At 35.4% G+C, this 12,028-nt stretch overlaps 1 protein-coding gene across 5 annotated transcripts in view; it reads right to left on the reverse strand.

The window, feature by feature from the left end:
* Nucleotides 1-1,723: 1,723 nt before the first annotated feature.
* The window catches only part of LOC306866652 (protein phosphatase 1 regulatory subunit 12A), a 26,109-nt gene continuing 15,804 nt past the window's right edge, over nt 1,724-12,028 (reverse strand). For 2 of the 5 annotated variants that reach the window (XM_079411924.1, XM_079411927.1), the window contains exons 11-24: nt 11,614-11,702; nt 11,332-11,517; nt 11,163-11,258; nt 9,786-9,876; nt 9,063-9,179; nt 7,764-7,857; nt 7,575-7,660; nt 7,437-7,493; nt 6,603-6,625; nt 6,455-6,518; nt 6,260-6,364; nt 4,117-4,167; nt 3,948-3,998; nt 1,724-2,583 (exon numbers count right to left, since the gene is read on the reverse strand). In XM_079411924.1, the coding sequence (XP_079268050.1) occupies nt 2,497-2,583; nt 3,948-3,998; nt 4,117-4,167; nt 6,260-6,364; nt 6,455-6,518; nt 6,603-6,625; nt 7,437-7,493; nt 7,575-7,660; nt 7,764-7,857; nt 9,063-9,179; nt 9,786-9,876; nt 11,163-11,258; nt 11,332-11,517; nt 11,614-11,702 (1,197 nt within the window). In that variant the 3' untranslated portion in view covers nt 1,724-2,496. The remainder of the gene's footprint in view (nt 2,584-3,947; nt 3,999-4,116; nt 4,168-6,259; nt 6,365-6,454; nt 6,519-6,602; nt 6,626-7,436; nt 7,494-7,574; nt 7,661-7,763; nt 7,858-9,062; nt 9,180-9,785; nt 9,877-11,162; nt 11,259-11,331; nt 11,518-11,613; nt 11,703-12,028) is intronic. The other 3 variants (XM_079411925.1, XM_079411928.1, XM_079411926.1) reach the window with 2 other exon arrangements.

A 12,028-nucleotide genomic window follows, 5' to 3' on the forward strand; every position in this document is an offset into this window, starting at 1 on the left:
GATCTGACATGTCAGAATCCCATTCAGATGTGTTTTTTTAACTTTCTCTCGCCCTCAGGTTTCTCCCTTATCCTCATATTGTTCTCTCGACCTTCTAAACAAGGTGTCAGTCGAGAAGAACTAGCTGCTGAGTGAATCATGTTTGCCGTTCGCTCTCTCACTCTGTCCAGTTTTACTGTAACTTCCTGTCCTTCTCTCTGTGGGAATGTTGCATCCATTATTCCAGCTGTTCTGCTGTTTTTTTCCCTGCTATCTGATGATGAGGGACATCTGGTAGGCATGCACACAGCATTAGGGAGAACTGGTGAATGAGAAAGAGAGACCGGCTGTCCTGATGACTTAATACTGCTAGATGCCCAAAAATACTGAATCAAATCTAGTTTACATAGATTATACACCAAACTGCTGAAGTTGTACTGAAGAAGTTTCAATTAAAAGTAGATAGAAAGGATGAATGTGAACAGTGCTGGGTAGCTGTTACTGATTCCAAATTATAAGGTCAAAATTCTGATTTATAAAGTCACAATTTCGACCTGTTTATATTACGTAATTATGAGAAAAAAAGTCAGAATTGTGAGATAAAAAAATCGCAATTACCCTTTTAATTTTTTATTCAGTGGCGGAAACAACATGAAGCGCATTAAACATTACATTATGACAAGATTTCCCAAACTGGACTTCGTGAAGGAACTGCATGAGATTAATGTAAAGCTAATAATTAATCATAAATTTGGTTAATCATTTTAAAATAACAGCAATCAAACGCTTATTAAAAAATGTATACGTACATGTCATGTGACCATTAACCAACTTCAGAGAACTGCGAATATGCAAATGTTGATATAGAATGCTGAATATTTCTAAGCGATTTTAAAAAGAAAAATGATAGAGAATCAATGAATTCTGAATCATTTATTACTATTGTGTTAATAGTATGTAATCATATAATCAATAAAAAAGTAACTGTAGTCTGATTACAAGTATTTTAGAATTTAATGTTTTTGGAGTCTGATTACATAATCCATATTACTTGTAATCGGTTTTTACCCAGCACTGAATATGAACATAAATGTATAAATGTATGATGTCTAAAAGTGATAAAGAGAACATTTGAATTAAACATTTGCATGCACCCATGATGCATCTTCAATTCAAACTTTTAAACTTATAATTTAAATACACATATGCAACATTTAATTTTCAGATGTACATAGTCTATAATGTCCAGAAATGTTAAATACTTGAAAAAATAAATAATGTTTTATTGACACAAATGTTGAGACTCGATTGAATGGACAGTTTGAATCAAATGTACATGATGCCTAAAAATTCTGAATATGAAAATTTTGGTTGTGTTTAGTGCACTGACCTGAACTCAAACAACTTGCTGAAAAATAATAATTAATAAAAAAAAATTTTGCTTTACATTTTATTTTGTTTGAGCACTGATCAGGGGAGGTCAATTATATTATTAATATTAAAGTTATTATTTCTGATTTATATTTTAGTATTACATATTTATTATTTTAGTTTTTCTTTTTTTGCCAATTTAAATTAATAAATTTTATTTTACATTTTAGTTTGATTAGCCACTAACCAGGGACTGTCAGTTATGTCAATTAATACTCAAATAAAACACAAACTGCCATCTTAAAAATCAATAAACCTCAAAAGAAAAACTGTAAAATGTCAACAACAACAAATAAAAAAACAGGCACTAGTCTACAAACACACATATTTTATTAAGTGCCAACATTCATTCAATATATTAGAAAAACAACACGTGGAGAAAATGAAGCCGATATCAAGTTACAGTTTATATATGAGTTCAAATGCTTAATATTTGTATATTTACACAATAAACAAAAGCCATCGCCCTCGCTTCAGAAGATGCAGAGAGCACGGATGATTCAAACAAGGGTAAAAACCACAAAAATAGACATTTCCTCATGGCTCGCCGTTAAGTGTCGCTTTTAAAAAAAAGATGCATAGCATAACTGGCTGTGAAATGACAGCCTGGCGTGTTTTCAACGAATGATTGTCGCGCTGGTTTCTGGAGTCGATGGATTGAAGTGACATGCTCAGACCACCTTTAGTGGAGCATCTCAATTTTCTGTGTGTTTGTGCAAAGATGCAAAAATACTGCAGACTTCAGCTGCCTGAGACTCGTGGAATGTGTGTGGAGTGTGTGCGCTCACGCTTATGGGAATGTGCATGGTGCATGCGTCCCTATACGAGTGCGAGAGTGTGTGTGTGTGTGAGAGAGAGAGAGAGAGAGAAATAGGGAAATCTGAAGCTCCGTTGATGAAGCTGGATGAAGTTCAAACATGCCACACGCACAGGAAGTTAAAAGATCACGGCTAACTGTGAGCCGTCATAAAACAGTGACATTGTTCCTCTCCTCCTCTTTCCCTTCTTTGGCTCTGGAGAAGGATGTCGGGGTGGGAAGGGGTGGTCGGTTTCTCTTTCTCTGGGTCTTCTGCTCGTCCTCTCGCTCTATTTGGAGAGTTTGCTGATGACTCTGATGAGCGCGCCGTTCTCGTCCTTCAGCCTCTGGTTGTCGGCTTTCAGATCTCCTAAAACCTGTGCGACAGACACACTCCAGTTCTTTACAGCTGTCAGAGGAGTCATTTAAAGGGACAGTTCACAGTAAAGTATAAAAACTGACATCATTTACATGCCCTCATGTCATTCCAAACCCAGGAAACAGGAAATACAAAAGATGATGTTTTGAAAAAATGTTTTATAATTTATAGAATACAGTGTCCAGGAGCAGTCAAGCTCCAAAACTGTACAATTCATTATATTATTTTTGTTTTACATTTTAGTTTGATTGGCCACCGACCAGGGACTGTCAGTTATGTCCGTTACATATTAATAATTGATCAAATTTATATTAACAATAATATTTAATAGGGCTTCCCTCGACTAAAGATTTCTCTGGTCGACAATGAGTCATTCATTTGAAGCATTAGTCGACTAATCGCACATTTATTAATAAACCACTGAAATCATTATAATGAGCCCATTAATTGCCTACGAAGTCTAATAAGCACTCAAGCACACGCATAAAGCTTGCTGAGGTTCACAGAGACCGAGACGGCAGAAAGTGCATCAAATAAACAGAGTCTTTACAGATTCGGAACATGTATTACTCTTATTTTAAGTATTATTTAAGAAGAGCAAGTGAGCGCACCGGCGCCTCCATCTGTCCTGCTTCCACTCTCCGCACAGACACTTGACACTAGGTTAACATTAGATATAGTGGCCATGTAAAGTTTCTAATACTTAAATATTTCAAATGATAAGCCATATTTGAGGTCGATGAACGATAGGCGAGCGTTTGGATATCCTGCCCGATGTACTAGCCGTTAACGAGGTGTCCGTCACGGACGGCGTGACTTCGCCTGTGGATTTGTTTTCTTTTTTTTTTTCTGCGACTAATAAAATTTTAGAGGTTGGGAGCAACATGAGGTTGAGTAAATGATGCCAGAATTTCCATTTTTACCACTTTACCACTCCTAACCAGGCATGACATGACAAGTTTCCAGTTTCAAGTTATTTTTCTGTCCTCAATAAGAGTACAAATACAGTGCAGTGCTACAAACTCACAGCCAGAACATAGAAGCTGATGATTAATATACTGAAGCAGAACCAATCAGATTTCACTGTGGGAAAAGCTAGAAATAGAAACCAGGTGACTAAACTCACATTAACATGGCAGAAGTGTGATTAATCCTATTTGTCATGTCTGATTAGTGTGCAAGACAAATGCAAGACTGGTTTTACTGGTGTTGGCTGAATTGCTCTCAGGGATAAAGTATTAATATATGCATTCACAACATTTCAGTGGACAGAAACGCTTCAGTAGCGTCTCAGCCAATCAGAATCCAGAACTGAGTGAAAGAGCCAATCAGAACAAGTCTTCCGTGATCACATGCTCTCACCTTCAACTCCTCTTCCAACTCAGCGGCACGCCTCTCTAACATCTTTTTCTCCTGAAACGCAGAGAAAACAAGCATGTGGAGTGACATCATAAGATTGAAAACGTCTATACAGGGAAAATTCCATGTGCTTTTCATTACTTCAGTAGAATTGTGTGCTCTGTAAACTCACCTTCTTTTCCATTTCCAACAGAGCCGTGCAGTCCGTGAATCTCTCCTGCCTCTGTTAAAAACACAAACACAGGAGTCAAATATATTGTTATTTGGCATCACATTGATATTGAAAGAAAAATGTACAAACATCAGTGTTTCTACAGTCGTTCAAGTATGAAAATAAATATCTGTGTGCATTTTCACAGAAGTCTTCAGAAATTCATATACATACACACACACAGGCCAAAAATATCGGCACCCTTGGTAAATATGATCAACGAAGGCTGTGAAAATTAATCTGCATTGTTAATCCTTTTGATCTTTTATTTAAAAATTCACAAAAATCTAACCTTTCATCGGATAATAAGAATTTAAAATGGGGGGAAATATCATTATGAAATAAATGTTTTTCTCAAATAAAGTAAAATATCTCTGAAGTGTATTCCCAGTCATATTCACAATTTTGAGGCTTCTTGTTTCACAGAAATATAAATAGGAGGGAAAACAAAGCCTAAATTCCCTTAATCATCCATCACAATGAGAAAAAAAACAAAGAATATATTGGAGCAACAGTAAGAACCGCAGCTTTAGAACATACAGTCTGCCTTGCGAAAGTATTCATACCCCTTCATTTTTTTCACATTTTGTAATGTTGCTGCCTTATGTTAAACTGCTTTAAATTAGTTTTTTTTTTCTCCCCACAATAATACCAGCACACTTTACTTTTGGGATGGTACTCAGCAGGTGATGAGCAGATCTGGTTTCCTTCAAAAATGATGCTTAGAATTGAGGTTCATCAGACCAGAGAATCTTGTTTCTCAGAGTCTAAGGGTCCTTTAAATGCTTTTTTTTTTTTTTTTTCAAATTTCAAGTGTGTTTTCATGTGTCTACACTGAAGAGAGGATTGAGTCTTGCCAAACTGCCATAAAGCCCAGATCGGTGGAGTGTTGCAGTGATGTTTGTTCTTCTGTGGATTTCTCCTATCTCCACATATGATCATGGAGCTCAACTAGAGTGCCATCAGGTTCTAGGTCAGCACACTAACTAAAGCCCTTCTCCATCAATTGCTCAGTTTGGCCAGGAGGCCAGCTCTAGGAAAAGTCCTGTTCTTTTCAAACTTCTTCCATTAAGGTTAACAGAGACTCCATGCTTCTGTGATCCTTCAATGAAGCAGAATTTTTTTTCTGAACTCTTCACCAGATGTGTGGCTTGACGCAAACCTGTTTCTGAGCTCTACAGACTGTTCTTTTGACCCCAGGGCTTGGTTTTTGCTCTGATATGCATTATCAGCTGTTGGACCTTTTATTAAGACGTGTGTGCCTTTCCAAATCATACCCATTCAATTGAATTTGCCACAGGTTACCTTCACTCAAAGTCTAGTAACACCTACAAGCAATATGAATGCTCCTGAGCTAAATTTCCACTGTCCCAGAAAAGGGTATGAATACTTATGCAATGGAATCTTTTTTTGGAATTTTTTATTTTTAATAAATTTGCAAACACGTTAAAAACCTGTTTTTTGCTTTACTATTATGGAGTGTAGATTGATATGGTAAACTGCTTTAAATTACTTTTTTCCCCACAAGGCAGCAACGTAACAAAATGTGAAAAAATTAAGGGGTGTGAATACTTTCGCCAGGCACTATATGAATTTGAAACGTGTGAATCCATTAGAATCGTCAGGATTCATATATAGCTTTTTACGTGCACCCCTAGTTTTCTCTTCCTCTTCTCTAAAGCAGCACAACATGGCCTCGCCCCCTTTGCTGGGTGTTCCTGGGGGTGGGGTTTATCTGGGTTTGTGACATAACGAACCCAGGAAGTAGCTTGTTGTAGTCCCAACAAGCTGTTTTTGTAGGCATTAAACTGCCATCATTTTCCAAAGACGATATCTCCGTTTGCATTAAACTTTCAGCGTCGTAACTTTGCAGATATTGTTTATGTTCAAACTGCAACATTACACACTAACTAACATTAAAAAAGTGAAATCACAATCAACCACCCCATGGATGTCAGGATGTGTTTTTATATGCTTGATCAAAAGTAATAATATTAGAAAAAACAACTATTTATGTAAGTAAAGTATTTCTGAAACTGCTATCATAGTAATCTAACACACGTGTGCAGCTGTGATGTGTGTGTGTGTGTGTGTGTGTGTGCACCTGTGTGGCCTTTTCCAGCTCCACCCGGGTCAGTGAAATGGTTCTCTGTGTGTCTGATAACTGTGACTGCAGACGGCGGTTCTCCCTGGACATCTCGTCGAACAACTGAAACACATACACGGATACAGACATAAAACACACACACACACAAACCTCCAGCCAACACAATCAGCCAAACCACAAACCCCTGCTGACCTTCTTAAAGTCCCTGGACTCTGATCCCCTCGAGAGAATACAGTCATTCAAGACCGATTCAGACCTGAGAGGAAGGAAAGACAGAGAGAGAATGAGAAGGATGCAGACGTTGCCAAACAACCTGAAAGGTCAAAAGTCAGACTCGTACCTGCTGCTCATGTGTCTGTCTGTCTGCATGAGGAAAACAAAATATTTCACGTCAGCAAGAAGCCATAAACACCTGCAAAAACTTAAATTACACTAAACAGACTAAATTATACACAAATAATTAAAAACATTAAGACACATTTTGACATTAAAAATATCTATTTTTAAAAATCATTGTATTACATAGATAATTATCACATATAATATAAAGTTATTATACAGTAATACTGAAATATTACATAAAATATATGATTTTATATTGCTATTGTAATATGTGCTATTACTGTCAATCAGTGATTTTTTTTATATATATGTATATATATATATATATATGTATATGTGTGTGTGTGTATATATGTGTGTATACATTAGTGCTGTCAAAATTAGCGCGTTAACGCAGCTAATTTAACGCAGTTAATTTTTTCAGTTTAACGCGTTCAAATTATTTAACGCCATTAACGCAGGGGCGGAGCCTAGGTTTGGCCACCCCACTCATAACTGCTGTTTCTGTCTGTTTTTTTCTTGACAAGAAGTGCATTTATTCAGTCGCAGAATGTCTTTACGATCACATCAATCTGGAGACGTTTCAGACGCGCGCTCCAGCTTCACTTCAGCGCCAGGCACGAGTCAAACAAGCGCGGAAACTGGCACGCGCTGTAGCCTGTATCAATTCATATCAAATTGTGAAATAAACTACGTGCATGCAATGTCGTGGTGAAGTTACCAAAAAGGCGATTAAAGCGCAACGGAGGATTAATTAACATATATATTCCCCCTCATAAAGTCCTATCATTGTCAATCAATCAATTCAAAAGTGCATGCCGATTGGTCAGACCTGTGGGTCCCGCCCACTGCTACTCTCCTCCTCTCCACTGGGGTCGTTGTCATCGCTCTGAAAACACAAAAGTAAATGTTTAAATCCAGGCTGTTTTTCTGAGCTCCTGCTTCAATCACATGTCCTCGTCTTCCTCACCTCTCCTGTTTTCCCTCTCCTCCGAGCTCTGGCTCTCCTGCGCTCCCTCGCTCGCTCCTCAATGTCTGCGACTGCGCTGTCTGCATCTGACACAAAACGCAAAAAACAGTGTTACAGACAACGACACGACTAAACACATCAGTGTAGTATCATGAAATCCAGTGATAAGGGTCAAAGGTGAAAGGTCACCCTGTCTGTCAGGACGTGGAGCACCAGGAGGGTGAGTGAGTCCCAGCAAATCTGACTTCTGCAGGTTAGCGATACGAGACCGCCAGCTCACTTCCTGCGTGAAAATAAATAAATAAATTATTATTAATTTAACATATGTAAATAATAATGATTAATAATATATATATAATTTATATAATTATAGTTTTACTTCTTGCATGTATAAATATTGATATATAAATATGTAAATCAATAAAGTATGTATTTTGCATAAACGTTAACACATACATATATATATATATATATATATATATATAATTAATAATTATAATACATTTATAAATATCTATAGAATTTATTTAGTATTTATTATTTATATACATATAAATATAAAATATATAAATTTAAGTGTGTGTGTGTGTGTGTGTATATATATATATTATTAATTAATATATATATTAATTAATCTTCAGTGTCACATGATATTGTTTTTTGGAACCTGTGATGCTTATTTCTTTGATTCTTTGATGAATACAAAGTTAAAAAGAGCAGCATTTGTTCAAAATAGAAATCTTTTCTAACAATATAAATCTTTACTATGACTTTTATTCATTTAACACATCCCTCCTTAATAAAGTATTAATTTCTAAAAAAAAAAAAAAAAAGAAAGAAAGAAAAATGTACTGACCCCAAACTTTTGAATAGCATTGTATATTGTGACACAAGATTTATTTTTTAAATAAATACTGTCCTTTTAACTTTTTATTAATTAGAGAATCCTAAAAAAAAAATATCACAGGTCCCAAAATAAAAAAATGTAGCAGCACAACGGTTTCAAACATTGATTATAAATCAGCATATTATACTGATTTCTGAAGGATCATGTGACACTGACGACTGGAGTAATGATGCTGAAAATACAGCTTTGATCACAGAAATAAATTACATTTTAAAGTATATTAAAATAGAAAACTGTTATTTTAAATTGCAATAATATTTCACAAAATAACATTTGTTTTCTGTATTTTTGATCAAACAGATACAGCCTTGATGAGCAGAAAAAAGTTATTTAAAAAAGCATTAAAAAGCTTACTGATCCCAAACTTACACACAAACACACAGGTAATAATTGTTTCCAAACAGGTTTCTCAAACATTCTCTTCCATTTTTCAGACATCAATTCAGTTGTTTAGTTTTAGAAAGTACTATAACATCAAAAAAAGGAAACACCTGACCTTTAACCTTTAATATTTCGGTCTGGTTCATCTCTCTGAGTGCAGAACAAATGCAGATATTTGGATTAAACTCAACCTTTCTCACCCCTTCCTCTCCCTTCTTTTGCTTCCCTTCTTTCTCCTCCTCTTCTTTCTTCTCCTTCCCCTTGTTTTCCGTCTTCATTGTCTTCTCCGCTTCCTGCAGGTCTGTGAGAGTAACACCCTGAAGAGCAAACACAGCGGTCACACAGAGGTGTCTGGACACCAGCTGCGCACAAATGCAAAACCGCTACACACACGTTTGCCCTGTGTTAAGGTCCGAGCTCGGGGTTAAAGGTCATACAGCCTTGGACGCACCGCCCACTGACTGTTTAATGCATATTCCACATGAAAATCCCCCTGTTTTCCCAGCACTTCTGAGAAAGCACCAAGAGCAGCATCTATCATTGTGATATCACTGCTTTCTGATTTAGCGGTCAATAAATGTTACACAAAAACAAACAGAGTTGTGGTTGGCTGATTTGCTTGTCAAACAGATCAATCTTGGTCAATTTTCCACTCAAAATGGGTGTTTCAATGTGTTACTTTATTATTGATATACTATTATAGAATTTTTTACTATTTTTTTTTTCTTTTTACATATTTCAAAAATAAATGACAAAATACAAACATATTTTGTTTTAGTGATTACTGCATGCGAGTTAATTTTTTCCCCCAGTATTTCTATTTCAGTTAGTTGCCAAACTAATATTTTTTTAATTAAAAAAAAAAAAGTTATTTTATTTCAATCAATGAAAATGATTTTTAATAGTCATGAGGCCAGACTGACCTGCGTGGACCGTCTGGACTGACGAGCATGTCTGGATCGGGCTTTTCTCTGAGCTTCTGCTTCCTCATCACGCACTGGAGTCAGATAGGACCTACACACACACATATACACAAGCTTCAGCCAATTAAAACAATGAGAAAACAGCTAAAACTAGCTTGTAGCTGGACCAAACTGGTCTAGATGGGTTAGACAACCAGCTGCTGGACCTTGATCAAGCTGTTCAGAGCTGGTAGACCATCTTGTACCAACAATAAACGATTATTAAATATTTAAATATAAATTAAATGTATTATTTTATTATATTTAGTGCTGTCAAATGATTAATTGCGATTAATCGCATCCAAAATAAAGGTTTTTGTTCATGTAGTATGTGTGTAATATGTATATGTATTATGTATATATAAATACACACATGCATGTATATAAGAAAAATAGTTTACATATTAAATACATTTATATATAACAAATTATATGAATATTAAGATATGCTTGTAAATACATGTGAATATTTTCAAAATATATACTGTATGTGTTTTTATATATACATAATATACACAGTACACATACATATATTATGTAAATAAAAACTTATTTTGATATCATTTGACAGCACTAATTATCACATATATTATATATAAACTGATTAGTATATTATTATAAATTAGTATTAAATATAAATAACTTCTTATTTAACTTAATTAAAATGAAATCAAACTGTATGCAAATACTATTAAATATAAAAATTATAAATTAATATATTTATTTATTATACTTATATTAAATATAATTTATATATATAATTTTTACAGCCAAAATAAATTTCTACATGTAAACATAAATATAAAAATATTATATAAATTAATTAGTGCTGTCAAATCAATTAATCGTGATAAAAGACATGCATGTCTATATTTAAGAAATATATGTAATATTATATTTACATATAATATAAATCATATACAAATATGAATATATATACACATGTAAATATTTCTTAAATATATACATGTATGTGTCCCACACACACACACGTAAACGCAATCTTTTATTTTGGATGCGATCAATCACGATTAATCGATTTGACAGCACTAAAGTTAATCTAAAGTAAATTATGTAATTATATAAATTTGTAAAATTTGTGCAGCAGAAATATAAAAAAAATGTAAATGAGCGAATTAATCTATTTAAACAACAAAATGTTTTATATATATATATACACACACACACACACATACATACACACAAGCACATACATCATTCACAGTATTTTAAATAAGTACATGGGTCAAAAGTCACTTCAGGCTAGTATGAGGTGTTTTTTCCAGCAGGATGGAGGTTTATTAGCACTCTGTCGCGTGGAAATCATCACACACTCACTTGCGTCTCTGTTTGGTCTCTGGCTCGCCTGATGTGGTTGTCGTGGTTACAGAATTCAAGACGGGCTCCTTCTTTTCGGCCTCTTCCTGAGCCGACCTGCGAGAGAGACACCAGATCGTACGAATACAATAAAGACAGTCAAATCACAGGCGATCGGACGCACACGCACCTCTGAGCCACTAGACTACTAAGACGACTCAGTCCAGAGGTTGCCGTGGTTACAGAGGTCACTGAAGGGTCGTCAAGTCTCCTTCCATAAGACGAGCTGCGAGGTAACGAGGGGTTCGGAGCCGACACTTCAGCGCTGGACTGGCTGTTCAACCGGCGCGTGTACGAAGAGCTGCGGCTCAACAAGCTACACACACACACACACACACACACACAGAGAGGATGGATGAGCTTGGAAGACTCAGATCAGGAAATAGACTTAAGTGTTTCCTGTGTCTCTCACCTTCTGGAGTTGTCGGGGTTGGTGCTGGTGTCACTGATGCTGAAAAGGCGCCTGGACGGAGTGGGCTGAACACGGGCCAACCTGGGCTCCTGAACACAGGAAATGACATCACTGTGATTTAACGTATAATATAATATAATATACATTTTCACATTAATATGTATAAGGGTTGGTTATGATGGTACCGTTTTGTGTAATTTATATCAGTTATCTATTTTGCAATATTAGTTTTACTGCTTTATAGCAATTAGTTGCATATTTTACTTTTTTTTTTTTAATACTTTTAAATGTTTTTGAAAGAAAAAGGGTCCAAAAATATATCAAATATCTTTTAAATGTAATCACAATTTCTGTGATTTTTAGCATCATTACTCCAGTCTTTCTAACATTTCTTATTGTCATCAATGCTGAAAAC

Source organism: Barbus barbus (assembly GCF_936440315.1).
Source record: "Barbus barbus genome assembly, chromosome: 48".
Lineage (NCBI taxonomy): Eukaryota > Metazoa > Chordata > Actinopteri > Cypriniformes > Cyprinidae > Barbus > Barbus barbus.